This window comes from Epinephelus fuscoguttatus, linkage group LG23 (assembly GCF_011397635.1).
Source record: "Epinephelus fuscoguttatus linkage group LG23, E.fuscoguttatus.final_Chr_v1".
NCBI classification, from domain to species: Eukaryota; Metazoa; Chordata; class Actinopteri; order Perciformes; family Serranidae; genus Epinephelus; species Epinephelus fuscoguttatus.
In genome coordinates, this window is record NC_064774.1 from 14,116,762 (window position 1) to 14,136,665 (window position 19,904).

At 41.1% G+C, this 19,904-nt stretch overlaps 1 protein-coding gene across 1 annotated transcript in view; it reads left to right on the forward strand.

Annotated features, from left to right (window-relative positions):
• Positions 1 to 15,256, forward strand: part of vax2 (ventral anterior homeobox 2) — a 38,309-nt gene extending 23,053 nt beyond the window's left edge. The window contains exon 3 of the mRNA XM_049569362.1: positions 9,602 to 15,256. Coding sequence (XP_049425319.1) covers positions 9,602 to 10,096 — 495 coding nt within the window. The 3' untranslated portion in view covers positions 10,097 to 15,256. The remainder of the gene's footprint in view (positions 1 to 9,601) is intronic.
• The last annotated feature ends 4,648 nt before the right edge of the window (positions 15,257 to 19,904 follow it).

A 19,904-nucleotide genomic window follows, 5' to 3' on the forward strand; every position in this document is an offset into this window, starting at 1 on the left:
GCTGCCAAGCACCAGACCACTATTCAACACCTGTGACATTTCCAGCCATGTTATTGTTAACTAAACCGTTTACGTTTTAACAAGATATCAGGATATTCCCAAGTGTGTTTTTGGTGATTTTTGGTAATTTTGGTAATTTTTCCCAAAACATCGAGACATTTCCAGCCAGACTTTTGGTGATAAAATCGAATTTTTTTAATGAGATATCGGGATATTTCCAGCTGTGTTTTAGGTGACAAAACCAGGTATTCTTTAACAAGATGTCTGGACATTTGCAGCCATGTTTTTGCAGACAAAAATGGATATTTTTTTACAAGATATCTGGAAACTTCGAGAAGGTTTGTTGCACCAAATTGTGTCTTTTTAAAAAAGATGTCAGGACAGGACAGTTCTAGATTTGTTTGTGGCGCCAAAACCGGGTATCTGTGAACAAGATGTCAGAACATTTCCAGCCATATTTTAGTAACAAAACCAGGTATTTTTTAACAAGATGTTGAGATATTTACAGCCATTTACAGAGTATTTTCTAATGAAACATCGGGGACGTTTCCAACCGTGTTTTTGGTGACAAAACTGGGTAGTTTGTTACAAAACATCGGGAAATTTCCTGCCATGTTTTTGGCGACAAAATCGACGTGTTTGTTGCACCTAAACTGGATCTGTTTTGAAAATATGTTGCGACATTTCCAGCTGTGTTTATGGTGCCAAAACCGGGTATCTTTGAACAAGACATTAGGAAATTTCCAGCCGTGTTTGTAGTAACTAACACAGGTGATTTTTTTTTAATGAGACGTCAGGACATTTCCAGCTGTATTTGTGGCAACACATTCTTAAAGTCAAAGCATGTTTTCCATACTCCAGTCGAGTATTTTTTGTGCCTTTTTGCACTTCTTCAGTAGTAATCAATGAGCTTCATACCACAGACAGGGCAGGATAGTTAGGTTAGTGTTTCAATGGGATTGTTTGCCAGTAAGGAAAATATAGAATAATACCAGACTCTTCCTGAGATAGCAGCAGTTTTCTTGTCATTAAATCAACAGCAAAAAGTCTGTGAGAGGAGGACAATCACTGTTCAAGATGTACTTGACCTAAAACCTCAATTACATGACATTAGTTAGGAATGTGAATATGTTTTTGTCACGTCCATACTTCCACCAGTCATAGTTTTGCCACCCTCACCTCAGTCCTAACCTCCTCACCCGGGCTCTACCCGTGCCCCGGCCCAGCCCCAGCAGGCCAGAGTGCAGAGCAGAGTGCAGAGGGCGAGGCCGGGGCAAATGCAGGTCATGCCCGATCCAGATCTCCCTTGGTAATCTCTGCCCTAGCTCTGAACCCTGGATCCCATTAAAAAGGATTTACATCCAATAGTGTAGATGTACTAAAGGCAGCTTTGCTTTCTTCTCTTCTCATGATTTTCCGCCTCTAATAAAATCCCTATAAAACACCAGCGAGTTTTTTTTTTTCCCTTTCTCCCCCAGCAATGGATCGGAGGACTGTGATGTGAACAGAGGACTGAGCCACACCCACAGCACGGGGATAAAGGAGAGGGATTGGTTGGGAGTTTCATCTGTAGTGAAAGCTTTTAAAGGGATGTGGATGTTTGGCAGGCGGTGGCGCATGAGTAAAATACAGAGAGAGATTTTGGAGAGGCGGTATGTGAGCTAACTAGGACGAAATATAGAAGCAATGACACAGAGATCATTTCTTCTGCTTATTCCGCCCTCTTGTCATCTCCCGCCCTCCCTCCACCTCCCTTCTTATCTCCATCTCTCCCTCCCTCTGTGCCTCTTTTAGTAAGACTTGCTGGCGTCAGTATTCCTCTCTGAGCTGGTGGATCATCTCCGATCCCATTATTTGTGTCGTGGTCAGTAGTCGAAACTATGATCTCACTTGCCCCAGCTGCCTGTTGAGCCTTTAGAGTGCAGTGATACTGTAGTTATCACCAGCCAGCCTGATTACCTCCACACTACCATGGCTATATTTGTCCTATAACCTATGCCACCCAATTAGGCTCCTTCATTACAGTGTTTTAGGAGATAAACTGGTGCCAGCTGCACGAAGGTGCTGTGCTGACACGCTATAGGCTAAAGGAGAATGGAGGAGTCAGTGAAGAGCATCTACTGCCGACGCTGGAAATAATTCCCTACATGTAGCAAGGCTGAAAGTTCTCATGCAGGAGATCGCAGTTTGCATCCAGTCAAAGCCTGTTATCAACATTTGTCTTTTTTGAATTATCTGTAGCCACTTTAACCACATGTTTTAGTTGCTTAATACTTACCATTTATTTGCCATTACTTTGATCTTTCCCTGAACTTACATAGGACCTATTATTTTTCCCTACTTTCCGTCATGTACATAAGGTTACGTATGTTGGAAGTTCATACTAAATGTGGTTAAAGTTTCAAATTATGAGGTAAACATACATAAAAGTAATCCCTGTGAGCCTCAGGCTTCAGACTGATCTGAATACTCTGTTTCCAACATTTTTTGTCTACTTTCAAGATAAGACGATTCTTTATATTACATACACAGCTACATTTAGCTACATGCTAACGTCAAGGAAACATGCAAACTTGGTTGCCAGTGTTGTGAATGTTTCCCTGATTTTGGATCATTTTCCTGCTGAAACATGTCGGGCTGTGTTGAGAATTTTTTATTGGGGATTTTTTTCACTGCGGAAAGTGCCGCTTTACTTTCATTCATTCATCTTCTAACCGCTTCATCCTCTTGAGGGTCGCGGGGGGCTGGAGCCTATCCCAGCTGACATCGGGCGAGAGGCAGGGTACACCCTGGACAGGTCGCCAGACTATCACAGGGCTGACACATAGAGACAGACAACCATTCACGCTCACATTCACACCTACGGACAATTTAGAGTTACCAGTTAACCTAGTCCCCAATCTGCATGTCTTTGGACTGTGGGAGGAAACCAGAGCACCTGGAGGAAACCCACGCTGACACGGGGAGAACATGCAAACTCCGCACAGAAGGGCTCCCACGCCCGGGATCGAACCAGCAACCCTCTTGCTGTGAGGCGAGAGTGCTAACCACCACACCATCGTGCCGCCCCCCGCTTTACTTTATTACAGTTATTCCCTGGTTGCATGAACACTGCTACATGTAGCTACATGCTAACGCCAGGGAACATAATCTTGCTGATGTTGTTGATTTCTTCACTGCAGTGGATCGTATTCCTGCTGGAACATGTCTGGTTGTGTTTTAGGGTCCATGTCATTGGTTCGACAGCCCATTGGTTCGACATCCCATTAGTCTGACTGTCTGCGGTGCTGAACGGCTCGTGGCGGGCGTATGGTGCACCGCGACCGGCTTGAGGCGGAGCAGGCTCACAGCTTATGAGTTTGTCACTTTCTTTTTCATTTTAACCCACACCACGATCTTTTCCTGACCCTAACCAAGTGGTTTTTGTGCCTAAACCTAAACAGACCTTAACCACAGGGCATCATGATGATTTCGGAGCGGACTTCGGAACAATGGGTTTAATATGGTCGGAACAATGGGCTGTTGAACCAATGGGCTCTCGAACCAATGGGCAGTTCCCGTGTTTTACACAGTAGAAAGTCTCACTATTCTCCATTAGTACGGTACAGTACAGAGATGCTTGGATAGAGGGTGGGGAGTTAAAAGAAACAGACACTAAAACAGAGGATTTCAGACAAAAAGTGAATGCAGGTGTTCAAACACAACACAGTCTCACTTTGAAGTTGTTGAATACCTGCACTTGGTCAGTGATTTTAAATAAAAAAAGCCACCATTCACGTTGGCATGATACGCAGCTGCTTGCCGTTATTGTTTAATGGTGTCAGGGGGAAATGCGATGGGACAAACAACATAAGTTAAGGGGGCGGAAGTCTGAGTAAGGTGGGTGGGAGGGGTGATGAATAGGTCCAACAACCACTGACTATCACCCAGGACGCCAGTGTTCCTTTCCTATAAGACTGTAAAGCCAAACCCTGTTCTTTTTTTCTTTAACCCAACCATGTGCTTGTGTTGGCTAAACATAATCACGTGCGTGTGTTGCTGAAGGAAAAAAACGTCCGGTCACAGTGTTGTTCCAGTGTAGTGCATTTATTTTGAAAAAACACTGGATGTAAACGTTACATTTCCTGTGTAAACAGAAGTGTATTTTGAAAGAAGACAATGCATGTAATAGGCTGAAGTTGACACAGTGTCCCAGAACATCAACAACCAACGCACCCGGGTACCTTGCACATATGTTGATGTGGAAAGTCCTTGACCAAGCGTTGATAAGTTATGAGGTTGGGGTGAGAATGTGTTGTCCAGCACAGATAGTATGCCCCTCAGCTGCTAAACTCACTTATCAAACACACAAACCACTGCTTGTTAATGGATAACATGAGCCCTTAGCTTGAGTGCATTATCAAACAACTAATTATCTATTGCTTATTTTAGATAAACCTTGCTCCTGATTGCCAGCCATGACAAGTTGAAGTGAAAGTGAAACTTAACTTTTAAATATTGATATGTAGCTACACCTGCTTCCTCTCGGATGCCCCTCATTTCGTTGTAGTGTTTCAGGATTGACTCCTTAGGCTTACGAAACCCTGGCTTTCTGAATCTGTGTTTTAGAGACTTGTTTGTAAACTGCAGATCCAAGGGGGCAATGCTCAAAAATGGCTCGGGATATGTCTTGTAGCATATAAAAAAAACTTATTTTACAAGGGGAGAGTGGACCAACACCTCTGATTTAGCTGCATAAGTGTACTAGAAGTCAATGCTTTGTAGTATTAGTTTAACCCTAATTTAGGTGCAGGCTGAGATGAAACTATAGGAACTCTCCAACATTGTGTCTGATGATCGTTTGAAGTTAAGACATTATTTTAAATCATTGCTTTACACCCACACAGGGACAAAAACACCTAAAGGTCCACTCACAGGGCAATGGGTCTGAGTGATAAACAGGGTCATGTGAGAGGTTCACTCACTGTGAATGTGTGGTTGTGTGTGTGTGTGAGACTGTCGTGTGTTCCGACCACATGTGACCTCTGTGAATGTGTGTGTGCTGTGTTGCTACAGTACCTTCAGACAGGCTTAATACAGCGTCCCTTTATTTGTGTTTGTTGTTCGTCTGTTGTGCAGTCAACAAAAGATTATGGAACTTTTTATTAATGGAGCCACCGACCCTTCACAGGCTTATGCATTTCTGCTGTTACAGGAGTTTCCTTTTAAGTTGTCCGCTGTCGTCAATCCCCGCTGATCAGGGATTAGATTACAGGGTTTCCACGAAAAATCGGGAGTCTGTCCTGAGCCTAAATAACTTTCATTGTAGTGTTGGGTAAATTTGCGTTGTGGAAAGGTGAGGATGAGTGGATAAAGAGGAGAGGTAAACATGTTTGTTGCCTGGTGTGACACAGTAAACTTTATGCTTTTGTCAGTCTTTTTGAGCTGCTTTCTCTGCCTTCACTGGCAGATTGAAATATATGATAATTTGTTTTAACATAAAGAAAAGTTGGATCCACATTTACTCAACATCACAACAACAAAACTTTCTAGTTTTCAGCAAAGAAACTGCTTTAATACTTATTTAGTTTCCTTTGTTTTCTTTTCTTATGGACTTTATTTCGATTTTTCCATTCAGAGAGAAAGGTTTAGAGTTACAGTTGACGTCTCCCACTCTAAACCCTCCCTCCCCTTCCCTTCCGTCCAAGGTCGACACATGTACATTAAACTAGCAAAGACCAGACAAAAATACTGACTTAAATAGACTGTTCATGTTGATATGAACAGACAAACCAACATACAGAATAAAACACACAGGGGGAAAAATGTGTGCAGATAGTCAGATTGTAAATTCTCTTCTTTTATGTCTTATTGCTATTTCCTTTGTTTTCAGATGTGATTAGTTTAGTTTAGTTTATTTGTGCAGTAATGACGATGCAAAATACAATAAAAATGACAGTGATTACAGTTCAGGAGAGGAGGGATTATTCAGAGTCGTCCCCATTTTGAACAGATAAAAAAATTAACACTATTACACATCATAAATAAAAGAAAACAACAAACAAAGAACATGTGACACAAACAATATTCATATACACAAGAGAAAGCAAAAACAATTGTAAAAGACAAAAGAAGAAAGTAAAAACAAGAGGGAGAAGCTCAGATGATAATATTTAATATAAAAGTTATTTCTGATTAAAAAAGTATCTAAAATTCACTGATTCCAGCTACGAAATATGTTGATTTGCTGCTTTTATCTGTGTTATATAATTATAAATTAAAGATTTTAATTTTGGTACAACAAATCAAGATATTTGCAGACATTAGTTTAGTTTAGTTAAGTTTACTTACAGTTTAAAAGACTTCTTTAAACATCAACAAGAAATGATTTTAACATGGTTTTTAGTCACAAGAAAGTAATGATCATCAAATGTGTGATTCAGTGCTAAAACATGAGGCAAAGTTGATGCAGTATAAAAGGATATACAATTTTTAAAAGCACTATAGGCAGTAGAGACACATTACAACACCAGCAGGGCACATTATTAGCAGCAACAGAAAAGAGTTTAGTGCTTATATGTGTATTTATAAATTGATTACTGAAAGATCTATAAATTTTCTGATATGAACTGGAATTACATCCCACTCTACTGAACCTCTTACAGACCAGGCCGACTGGCTAAAAGCACCTTTCCTCAATGGAACAGTACAGTGTCCTCTTATGAAAACCCCAGTTGACACAATTAATGTTTGTTCTTCTGCTGATATAAGCTAGAAGTGGCGGTGGAGAAAAGTTTGCATGTCATATGAAGTCATCCCGACTTAAAATCTTTGAGCTTTCAGACTTTTTTCAAGCTATTTTATCATTTTGTTGACAATGGAAACGATGAAAATCATTGGTTGCGGCGCTGTTGTTAGTAAGAATGACTCAATTGCAGGATCAACTCGTCATGCATTCACTTATTAATCTTACAATACTTAAAAACCCACAAAAAATAGCAAAACAAATGACAAATTGGCTGCTTAACTGGTGAGTAGGCTCTGCCACAAGTAGGGCCTTGCACTTGCACACATGCACAGCAGCTTGTGTATCTGTGCTGGACTGCAAAGTTAAGCTTCAAGTTTGATGGTTTCTACTCAGTATATAGAATCATCACAGCTTGAGGGAGATAGAAAAAACATTCTTATGGTGAAAAACAGAAGTTTTCCCCCAGTTTCTGACCTCATTTTGTGAGTGACTTCAATGCCTTTATCATCACATTTAAGCTGAACAGCAGAGCACCAATATTTCATTTAACGGCAGTTTGAGCACACTGAAGTATTACCCTGCAGCCTGCATGCCACACAGCGGGGGACGCAGTAGAGTCTGTAGTGAAACTCGGTCAGGATCGTATACATTTTTCATGTGTGTGATTTCTCTCAGAGGTGGCTCTCCGTGCAGCGATCTCCTGTGACCCCACCGTGCCCTCCAATCAACATCTCACCCAGCCCCGACTTTTCCACACGCTATACATTAAAGCTACGCTGCACTCCATCAATTAAACACGGCGAGCGAGGACAGGCAGAGTTCACCGAGCTTTTCTTCAAGTTGCTGCGGGTGGCGTGATGGCTCTTGTGGTGAAACTCTGAAGTTTTGCTGCCGTGAGAGAGGACGATGGTGCAGATTAGGACTTTTTTGTCTTTTAACATGTCACTTTAATTCTCCTGTAGACCAGTAAAGCTTGATTTGTGGTGCATTTACACACTTCTGTTCCACATTTTCTGGGCTATATTTAGACGTTTGCACACACACTTGAGTATCTTTCTATTTCAGTGTGTATCGTGACTGATGATATTCCCACTCTGCTGTAAAGCTTTGATATCATTGCTCGTCCCCATATGTGCATTTGTAGCCCCTGAAGTGTGAGAGGAGATAAAATGCACGGGACCAAATGTGATCAAATATGAGGAGAAACACAACAGAGTTGATCCAATGGCTGGTGCCAAGGGATTACAGCATCTCTGCTTGTTCTGCACGGATTTATGCGTGTATGACCGGTTTACTGTGAAGGTGTTGCGTGCTCTCACCGCTCGCAACCGTGAGCTCACAGAGCATGCTACAAGCACAGATATGCATCAAGCAGAGGTCACAGAGAAGTCAGTAACACGTGTGTGCAGCCTGTGCAAACTATCAACTTTTGGGCATGTGAAGGGGATAATGTCAGGATGCGTCAGCATTAGTGAAACATCAGTGATCTGCGCACGTTATAATGTTAAAAGAAGAAGTCTAGTTCATGAGTTATGAATCTCTTTTAGCAGGAGAAGCTTTGTGGCTCAATATAAACACAAACTTTCTCAAAACTGGCACAAAATCAGAAGGATGTCGTGATTTTTATGATGTAAAAACATTTAAAACTTCTCGTTTTGAGGCTGCTCCATGATGGCAAGCCTATGTAAAGTTTTCTAGCCCTTATAGCCACTCAAATATCACTGCTTTGTCACGCCCTCAGTGCGTGATATCAACGCTGAAGGCACCCGCTAGGGTCAAGGTTGAAGGTTATTTTTTCCCAATTTTTTTGTAGCCAGGGTTCACGTAAAAACATAAAACAGAGTTCAAAAGTAATCATCAACACAAAAATCAAGCTGTCTGTAGCATCTTTATGAGACACTTCGGGCATTCAGCTAACTCCAGTGTAAACCCATCGGCAATACTTGATGCCAAGAGCAACTGGCATTGTATAAAGAGCAAGAAAGTCCCCGTAGGGCGAGAGGTGGACAGGTCAAACAAAACCAGACTTTCATCCAGTAGACCACAGTTTGTGTCCAGTGTGAAACCAAAAGCCAGCAATGTTTTAACATGTTCTCATTCCTAACTTGTCAGATGCCGGCGTTGGTTAGTGGACCGTCCTTTATCACTTTTGGATGTTCAGGAACAGCGAGTCAATATACGTTCATCATCTCTGTTCAAAATCAGCTCCCATTTTTACCAGTTTCCGCTCCTTAAATGCAGACAATCTTTTTCAGAATAAACTCTAAATGCAGAGTAGGGTTGCTTGTTTAGGTTTTGGCAATGCATTATGGGAGGAAGCCGGAGTATCCGGAGAAAACCCACGCTGACATGAAGAGAACATGCAAGATCAGTAGAGAAGAACTCCCCACTCTGAGGTTCAAACCTCCCAACCCAGGTTTCAAACCAGGAACCTTCTTGCTGTGAAGCGACAATGCTAACCACTGCACCACCGTGCCACCACCAAATACGTCTCCTAACACCACTAAAGGGTGCCTCTTTGTGTCGGTGTCTGATGCCAGTGGGCCACTGACCAAGTGTTAGTATTTGACGAGTCGGGAGTGAGACTGAGTTATGTTTAAACTTAACGTTAGGCAATTCATGTATGGTCATCACCCACTGACGTTAGTAAAGACACATATTACGTTAAACTTAACCAAGTAGTTCTGTTGCCTAACCCTCACCGTGACTGTTTCATAACAGTAACCACGGGTTACAATGTGTTTCATCTGCACAATTACTTGGTACCACCTGGGATAAGAATGTTTTGTTCATTTCTGATTTCATTGATTCTACCACTGGCACATTGTTTGGGATAAAAATGATGATGTGAATCTTTCTTCCTGGTCGTTACAGGTCAAGGTGTGGTTCCAAAACCGCCGGACCAAACAGAAGAAGGACACCACCAAGGATTCAGACAAACGCTCCTCCTCCTCAAACGAGTCCTTGGCCACCTGCAACATCCTGCGCCTCCTGGAGCAGGGCCGCCTCCTGTCGGGCCCTGCCCCGCCTCCTAACTCCCTCCTGGGGCCGCCACACCCAGCAAACGGCTCCCTGCTGAGCAGCCCAGGCGGAGGCTCCTCCACCTCTCCGGGAATCAGCAGCGGCACTCCTCCTAACTCTCTACCAGGGGGGACTTTTGGGCTGTCGCTGCCCTCGCTGGGTGGCACCCCACCCTCACCGCGGCTGGGCGTGCCGCCGCCACACTCTCTCTGCTTCTCCATGCCGCTGCTGGGGGGCGCTCATCATGAACTGACGTCCGCCTACGGCTGCGGTTCCTCAGCTTTTGAGCCGTACATGCGGCTGGACAGGAAGGAGGCAGATCTGGGAGGGAAGAAGACGGTTTCTTAAGTAATGTGTCCCTCTTTAAGGACATCAGGGGACTTGTCTTTGTCAGGCGTCTCCGCAGTCGTTCACCCCGCCGCCTGTTTGACACTTGAGCTTCAGCAGACGGGGAAAGAAAGCGACCTGGACCATGAGAAATGTGAAATAGGAAGAGACCAGGTTCCTTGTGGCACCATTTTGTGCCACAGCACTGTTGAGCACACTGACACAAAATGGTGGAAAGGACATGATGTGACGGAGACTCTCCCACATTAAAAAACAAAACTTGTGAATTTTTGCAGAAATGCCGTGTGTGTATGTTGCGTGAACCCTGACAGACAGATGTTTTCATCACCACTCTCTTCGCAGTGGTTTCAAGTGACTCTTCACTTTTTGTCCAGTGAGTTTGTGTGTGTGGTTTTCTCTCTATACAGGCCTTCATTTACTGTTCAGGAAAAAAAAAATACTTGACATGGATAGTTCAGACTGAATCAGTGTCTGAATGAGAAGAGTGGTATTTCAAAGAGAGCAGTTTGTACACATTTCAGTACATATTCCCGTACAAGTGGCCATGTTTGATTTTAGTTAATGTGCTATCACGATATGGAAGAAACACTGAAAAAAAAAAAAAAAAAAAAGAATCGTAGCATTTTAATATCAGTCTGTTTGGTGTCCAGCAATAGTTTTCGTAAATTCTTTATTTGGTTGTGTTTGTGTATGAAATAATAATGTGGTAGGATCTGGACAAAATGGTGCAAAAATCACATATCTAGATCCGATAGTTTAATATAAAAGAACAAGAGAGGAAGACGCTTTTTAGACTCTGCCAAGGCATTTATGGATTAAGCTTTGGAGCTGTCCTCCAATCACTGAGGCAAGTTAGAGATTTGACTTTTGAACCCAGATTAACTTTTAAGTCTCTCCTTCACTGAAACGCCTAATAGACACTTGTTTAATAAGACTCAAACATCTGGCCGAGTTTGTTTAAACATTTTTTTAATTCACAGAGCTGAGTTTGTGTAGTCTGAAAATGAAAGCAGCTTTATAAGTTAGTCGCAGTCGATACTTGATCCAGAGATTTCTGTTTTGCATCTTGTTTTTCAGTGTGGTCGGGACTACAGCTGCGACAAGTGGTTGAATAAAAAGTTTATCCGCAGAACATTAGTCTGCAGCAAAAACACCCTAAAAATTCTGCTTTCAGAAAAAGTGACAATTTGCTGTTTTTCTTTGTCATATATGACAGAAAATGATGATGATTAATTCGGAAAATAATTGGCAGATTAATCTAGAATAATTATTGTCTTGGACAAATATGTGACGTCACAATGAGCTATGACACCTGTAGAATTTGCTGCTGTTTTATCCCAATGTGATCTCACAGAAATACGTGAAATGACCACGACATCTGAACACCGCATGGCGTGGTGGTGACATGTATTGTGTTAAAATTATATAGTGACGGCACGGTTGTGTTTAGGCACCAAAACTACTTGGTTAGTTTTAGAAAAAGATCATGTTTTGGTAAAAAGTCCAGTGTGTAGGTTTTTAGGAGGATGTATAAGCAGAAATCACATATAAGAAGTATGTTTTCCTTAGCGTATAATCACCTGAAATTAAGTGTAGTCATGTTTTCGTTACCTTAGAAAGAGTTGTTTATATCTACATAGGGAGCATGTCCTTGCTCAAGAGATCGCCATGTTGCACCGCCATGTTTCTTCTGTAGTTTGCAGCCGCTCCGACCTTTTAAATTGCTTTATGCAGTGTGTTTACATGTGTTAATCACCTGGGGTTGCATTTTTAAAACTACGTGTAGGTTCCATAATCAAAATGTTTGTACGGACAAAAGCCAGTAATGGTGTGTGCCAAAAAATATTCGAGAATTTCTACAATCAGGCTTCCACCTCACCATCTGTGTCGCCAATTTCCTGTCTCCAAAATGTTTGTAAGCATGGGTCAAAGTTTCTCCCATCAATCCTCTTTCAGGCCTCGTTTTGTGCGTATGCAATGTCTATAAATGAGACCCCAGGTACATTAGTTTTTGAGAGGAAGAGACCTCTGTGGATAATTTGGCTCCCGGTGAAAACCTCCTGAACAATGAACACTGAAGGAAATCTAACCTGGAGAAGTTTCAGCTAGTTGCAATCTGCAATACTCACCACTAGATGCCATTATATCTGCCTAAATCTTACACACTGGACATTTAAGATAACTGCGTCTGTTACGCACGAGACGACTTTTAGTTTCACACAGGATGATCACAGTGGTCTCCAGGGTTAAAGTCCTACATTTGTTGACCCATCCATCACCCTGACCTCCTCTCTATGTGAACTTGTTGCTCTTTATACAACCTATGGGGTCGTAACATGATCCACCACCCAGTGCGTCACGTCCTTGAACCAGGGAGGGCCGCCAAGATAAAGGATGCTAACTGGCATGTAATTTCACAGACCGCTATAATACACTGTTGATACATATACCAAAATTCGTATGTATCCTACGTAATCATAAGATGTAATTTGTGTATTACCGACATATTTAGGAAGGCTGCCGTCATGTTACCAATGCACTGATGGGAGTGATGAAGGAAGCAGTCCCCGTGGAGGTTGTTTGATGGTCAACACAACACATGACTTTCCCCAGGAGACAGCTGTTAAGACTGTATGAAACCAAGTGAGCTTTGAGTAACTTTAAGGTACATTGTCACCATGTTTCTTTTCCTAAATCTAACCCATGTACATAATGTCATTCACGGGGCGCTAATTAGTCAGAAATCATACAAACTATTGTAGAAGCATGCACTGAATTTCAACACAACCACCATTTATTGTAGTGTTAAGAGGTTGTCGTCATTTCCCGTATTTCTGTGGGACCAGGATGGTTTACCCCAGCAATGTTCTTCGTATTTTGAAGTTGCCCATTTCATGGTTTACAGCAACATCACAACTATCAGACGTTCTGTTTCATCAGGTCATATCCACAATCACAAGAATTCTGTTATTTTTACACAGGAAACTTTCTCTGTGTGCACAGACTTCAGATGCACACATCACGTCTTTTCGATTATATTTAGTTTTAATTTAAATTTGTGTTTGCGCCATGTTTCCCCCTTGTCGATGTTTTAGGATGACTTTTGGCTCGCCCTCCTGTTAGATTTCAGCCCGTCTTCAATGAAAACATTTCCTCAGCTTGCCCCGAATTGAAAGCACTTTACGTTTGTAGGTTTTTGTACCTCCTCCTGTATCTCCTCCTGTTAACTCCTTATTGAACGCAGACTGAAAAACCTCCCAGCTTTAGTAAGAGTCAGGGTTTGGAGTCGGTTTATTCTTAGAAAGGTATTTTTCAGAGTTAAAGCTAGAGACCACGCCCCTTGATTTGACCTCAAATTAACCTCAAGATCCAAAATCAGCCCACTTTGAGATGCACCTTTTTCAACAAACATTAAATTCATACACGACAGACTGACAGAAGAAATAAAAAAGATCAGCTGTTGTATTTCCCCCGTATAATTCCATTTGTCCAGGTTTCCCTGTTGTCCAAAGAAAATCAAAACACACCTGCAAGAACCTGCAATTCTCGACAGTTTGCCCTCAATCTGTGTGTGTCACAAGAGTTCTCGCCCCCTTTCATAACTTCCATCCTCGTCCATTCGCTGCGTCTCATTTTCACCTCTTATTTCACCGGGTGTCTATTTATTCCCAGGTTTCCTCTCATTGTGAGGTTTAATACGTTTTCCCGCTCCTTTTCTCTCACGCTCGCTGAAGGTGACTCGACATCTTTTTAAGAAGACATTCCTGTGACATCAATTTACAAAAAGCTGCTCACAAGTAAAGGCCAGGCTATGTCTAAAACATGTTTCCCTCTGCAGATAAATGCATGGAAAGGTTCTGACCTCAGCCTATGAAAACTCCCCCGCCCCGTCTGGCGGCTCATCGGGCCTTTTTGCACCTGTGTAGCGCCGGCTGGTAGCAGCTGATTTGTTGTTGTTGTGTTCAGGCCCCAGTAGCGCCTGGAAAACCCCTGTCATCCACTCATGGCTCTTTGCAGCGGTGTACCTGTGCTGTTGTTGAACACTGTATTATTTTCTATAAGCACCATCCATAATTCACACGCTGCGGCATCAAATATTAAGCAGAGAGATGGAGCTGAGAGGTCAGGAGGCTTGCTTCTCATGTAAGGCCGGTGTACTCTTTCACAAACCCCCCCACCCCCTCCCACTCACCAGAGGGTAGAAGTTGTTTTCCTGCTGTGTCGTGAGCAAAACAAAGTCTCTGTTCCCCCATTTTTTGCTGGAATATTTAATTTTTTGTTGCATGATTTAGAGCTCAACAAGATGTTAGATGAATGAGCTCTGAACCTGCTGAAAAATGTTCTTAATTGATCCAATTTTAAGTGACATGGAGAGGAATATGAGACCTTTAGAAAATAGATTGTTATGGTTTAGTGGTTACAAAAGAAATCTGACGCTCCACATCTTCCCTCGACATTCAGAATCAGCACTTGACTCCATATTCTGTCACTGTACGGTGGTGTTTTGTAATGTAAATCTGCAGTTACTGTATTGTACGCTCAGTCATGACGAGGCTGCTCGGGAGCAGCTACTAGGAGACAGTCAAAGAAGTGAGATGCCACTTCTCTTCAACAGACGCTTTGTAAAGCCTTGCATCAGTTTAACAAAGCCTTTTCTTTTCATTTTATTTTGTTTTTCCTCAGTTCTTCTTTAAACTTCTTTTTCAGGCAGTTTCTTCACATTCCAGCTGAGTGGACATGTTGCTTTCGTTGTGTGCAATCTTTGACATCTTGCACTTGTTTAGGTTGCCACCATCTCATGGCTCTGAGTTTCTCTGATGGGTGAAGCCCTTTGAGATTGTGTGGAAATGTTCCTTTATTTTAAAATATGCTTGGTTTATTTTTTTCTTTATGCACAGCCAAGGTCCTGCATAGGCCATAACTTCTTTTCTTTAAGCAGTAAAACTTAATGTCAAGCTAATGGCACCAGCTACTACTTATGATGAACAGACTCTATGTACATAGATATAAATTTATATATGAATATATATAAATGGGTCTTTGCACAAGTTATCTCCATGTCCGCTCCATGTGATTTTAACAGGAAAAACAAAAATGCGACGGAAGATTCAGAAAAAAAAAGACTTTATATATGCTTTACAATTCTTTGTCTCATTAACATTTTGCACTTATTTAAAGAGGCTTACTTCTGTTTCTGGGCTGACAGAGCTGTTTTCACGCTCGGCCAAGATATTGTACAATATGTATATGTATTTTTATTCATATGCATATAAATATATGTCTATGTAATTTGCCTCCTGTGTTCTGTTTTCTTCACCTGCTTCAAGGCCATGGATGGATCACTGAATGGGCCTGCCAGGCACAGGGCCACGGGTCCAAAGTGTAAGGGCCCCTGTGTTCTTCACCTGTAAATGTCACCCAAATTAACACATACTGACCACAAAGAGACTCAAAATGACCACAAAGAGGCTCGAAAAGACGAAAAAATAGATACAAAGAAACCTTTAAGAGACACCAAATGACAACACAGACAGACAAAACAACCAAAAAAGGCACAAAATCACCTCCAAGAGACACAGAATAACTAAAAAACAGAACAAGGAAGGCAAACAGCGACAGAAAATGGATACAAAAGGGGCAAAACAATGACAAAGAGATGCAAAATGATCTTAAAGAGGGACTAAATGACTGCAAAAGGAGACAAGACATCCAAAAAAGACCCCAAATTACCTCTAAGACACACAAAATAACTAATAAAGAGGCAGGAAAACAACAAAGAAACACAAAGTGACTACAAAGACACACAAAATAACTAATAAAGAGGCAGGAAAACAACAAAGAAATACAAAGTGACTACAAAGAGATAAAAAAGAATTACCAAAAGGGGCAAGACAATGACAAAGAGACACAAAATGGCTACAAATACACACAAAATAACTACAAATAGACACAAAATGACTACAAAGACACACAAAGTGACTACAAAGACACACAAAATGACAACAAAGAGATAAAAAATAATTACCAAAAGGGGCAAGACAATGACAAAGAGACACAAAATGACTACAAAGAAACACAAAGTGACTACAAAGACACACAAAGTGACTACAAAGAGACACAAGATGGCTACAAATACACACAAAATAACTACAAATAGATACAAAATGACTACAAAGACACACAAAATGACAACAAAGAGATAAAAAATAATTACCAAAAGGGGCAAGACAATGACAAGGGGACACAAAATGACCACATAGAGACACAAATGACTACAAATACACACAAAATAACTACAAAGAAACACAACATGGCTACAAATAGACACAAAATGACCACAAAGAGACACAAAGTGACTACAAAGAGACCCAAAATGACTACAAAGAGACACAACATGGCTACAAATAGACACAAAATGACCACAAAGAGACACAAAATGACAACAAAAACACACAAATGACTAGAGAGACACAAAACTAATACGAAGAGAACCAAAATTACCTCAAAGGGACACAAATAAAAAGATGCATAACAACTACAAGGAGATGCAAAACAACAAGAATGAAACCCATGATGAAGTATGTGTCTCTTGCTCCTGTGTAGGAGAGGTAGTGGGGTCTGGTGCTGTCTCATAATCCACCCATGTTCGAGGCTGCAAAACTAAAATCTGACATACGTGTGGAAAAAAATGTAATTTCACATTTCCTTTACAAACACACGTGCGTAATCTGCCTGCTTTCAGTGGACCATTCAGTGAAAATGTGAGTTTGTGTTTGGTATCAGTCAAAATCTTCAAACATGACTGACATCTGCATGTCTGAGCTCTTTCTATTCACGCTGAGGATTCAGGACGCGCCTTCGCTCGCTTACTGCTTTATTAAAAACCTTGGTGTCTTTGTCCTTCTGTCCTCAGCGTGGCAGAAACCTGAAGGCAGTGGACATTTCACCTGCTGAGGTCTCTCTGTGGAGGCCATTACATACTTTATGCACTTTTAATTTTGGTTTGGATTGTGGCGCACAAAGAGTGAATTAACGTGCCCTTGGGACATTAATTGGATGAAAATATGAGAATATACTTCACAAAAGTGGAATGACTCAGGCCATTCTGCTTAATGTCTGTAAAATTAATCTCATATTTTCAAGGCAAAAACATGTATTTTAATAGAATGAAAAAACTGTGGAAGAACAGGATGTTTTTATACAGGACTGCTGGTAAAAGTACAAGTTTAATCGATCGATGCAAGCCTCTTGTTGATTGTCCCTTTTCTTAAATAAATAAAATATAAGATATTGAAGGCTGAGAACAGCGGTGCTTGTAATTACCTTCAAATGCTGCATGAGCAACTGGCTGGTAAACACACACTGGAGCAGCGTCAGCCGTTGGTGCAAGTTATGGGCTGTAATACAGCAGTAAACTAGAGCACTCAGAGAGCTCAGACCTCCGCCAAGCAGCTCGGATTTCCAGCCATTTTATTATTTTATCCACTTCGCTTCAACTGATCACCACCAAAATTTTATCATCTGTTCCTTGTCCCACTATCAACCTTTCCTGAAAATTGCATCAAAATCCGTTCAAAACTTTTCGAGTTATTTTGCAGACAAACAGACCAACGCCAGTGAAAACATAACCTCCTTGACGGAGGTAATAATCAGCCGTGTGTGTCTGACTGTGGATGGTGGAGCTGCTGAATGGATTTGTCGAGTTAGTTGCAGTGGTCGCTGTTTGCAGGTAGCTCCGCTTGTTGGCCGCTGAATGGCAGCGGAGCAAGCAGCCACCTGCTGCCGGGCTTCACAGCTGACCCCAGCAGGTCTCCACCCAGTCCGGACTGTCTCAGGAAGGTTTGTGGGTTGATGCTGTTTGACAGGCAGGTAGGAGGCTCAGTTATCTGTGAGTGTAGCTGTGCTGTAAGTAGATCATCTGAACTCTGATAATAGTTTAGTTTGTTGCAGATTAAGAAAGAATTCAGGCTTTAATTAAGTTATTTTTCTGCTGCTTAACAGTGAGATCAATAAATCAGAGTTTACAATGAACCTGGGGACAAATCCTGGTTGTCTCAGATTAGTTATTTGTGGTGTCAAAGTTTATGAGAGAGATGTTGAGCTTGTCAAGTGATTATCAGTAAGTGTGTGCTCATAAATCATCCATTTAACCTGTCAAACACTGCTGGAGAAATGAGAGTTTGTAAGTGTGAAATTATTGTTTGTAGGTGTAGAGACAAATTGTCTGAATGATTTTTTTTATACAACCTGTCAACTTAATTCTGATTTCTAAAACATGAATAAGCCTCATTGGATTAGTCTACAGATTAAAACAAACAAACAAACAAAAAAATATTAAGACTAAAACATTTTGAGTTTTTGTCGACTAAAATTATTAAGGATAAAAATGACTAAAATGTGAACACTAATAAGCATTTTCATCTCAAGTCTTAGACTAAGACTAAATCTAAAACAGCTGTCAAAATTAATTCTGATTTTGACCAAACATTCCAAAAACTTAAAGTCAGGTACGAGTTTAGGTCACAAAAGTGTTAACTTTTGTTTTTGAAGAACTGAAGCACTTTCAAAAGTGATTCTTAAGTTGGACAGACATTTTATTTTGCGCTGGTTAAGACAGCAAAACCGTTATTTTGTTCTTTAATTTGTGACTGTGATGATTTAACAATAGACCGAAGGCGAGCAGAGAGAAAATGCAAAGCTCTCTGTTTGTAACTGTCATTTAAACATCAAAACACCATCTCTAGTCCTAAAACCAATAACCAGTCTTGAGGTGCTTTACTTGAGTACTGCTTTTTTTTTTTTATTTCTTACCTCCTTGACATTTTTAATCTGCTATCATTTTCTATCTTTGCCTTTAAGGTGACCTTGAGTGTCTTTCATTTTATTCTACTTTATATTTATTCACATCACTACATTAATTAAGACACCAGTATTGTACTTTTTACACCAGTACCATAACTTTAGTTACTTAAGTTACTTGGCTAATTCAAATTAATGATACAAAATTGTGATTGATAAATACATTATCATGTATTTTTCCTTTACCAGCCTCAATATTAAAGCAGTAATCAAGTAAAATAATAAATCACAAGTACATTTATTTTTGGTACATTAAATATATTTTCATGCCAACACTTTTGCACTTTAACCACGACTTTAAACAGTATTGCTGGATCTGAGTACTCTTCCCATCACTGCAGAGTACTGATCCCTCTAAGTCTCCGTAGATTAAGGTCTGTGTGTTGCAGCACTTACAAAGGTTACATGTTGTCTCGGGATGCTGACTGTGTGACGCTCCACATCATTGTTTGAAAGACAAAAACTGATTTAAACTGATTTAAACGTATCAGCTAATTCATATTTTGATGATTTCTTAGCAGAACTCTGCCATCAATGTGTCAGATGAAGATTATTCTGCAGAGACAGAACAAGCTTGTCTGAGACACAGAGGTAACACACTGCATATATTCCCCCAGACTTCAGCGAGGGGCACTCCACCAAGCTGGGACAATTGATCCGCAGGGTGCCAATTATAGTGATTGGCACCTTTATTTGAGCGAGGAAAAGGCGAGAGGGCCAGCAGAAAGGAGACCAGATGGGTGGCCTGTTTTAGAGGTGGGGAGGACGGCAGGGAGGGGACGGACAGGAGGAGCTGCCCTACAGCAGAGGAAGAAGCTGAGGTGGTAAACAGCCTCTGGAGAGGAGCAACACAACTCTGCTAATTGGGATTTTATTGGTGGTTTTAATGTGTAATCTCTCATCAGAGATTATGTTAATCAATAAAATACAGATTGTGCTCTTTGCTCTG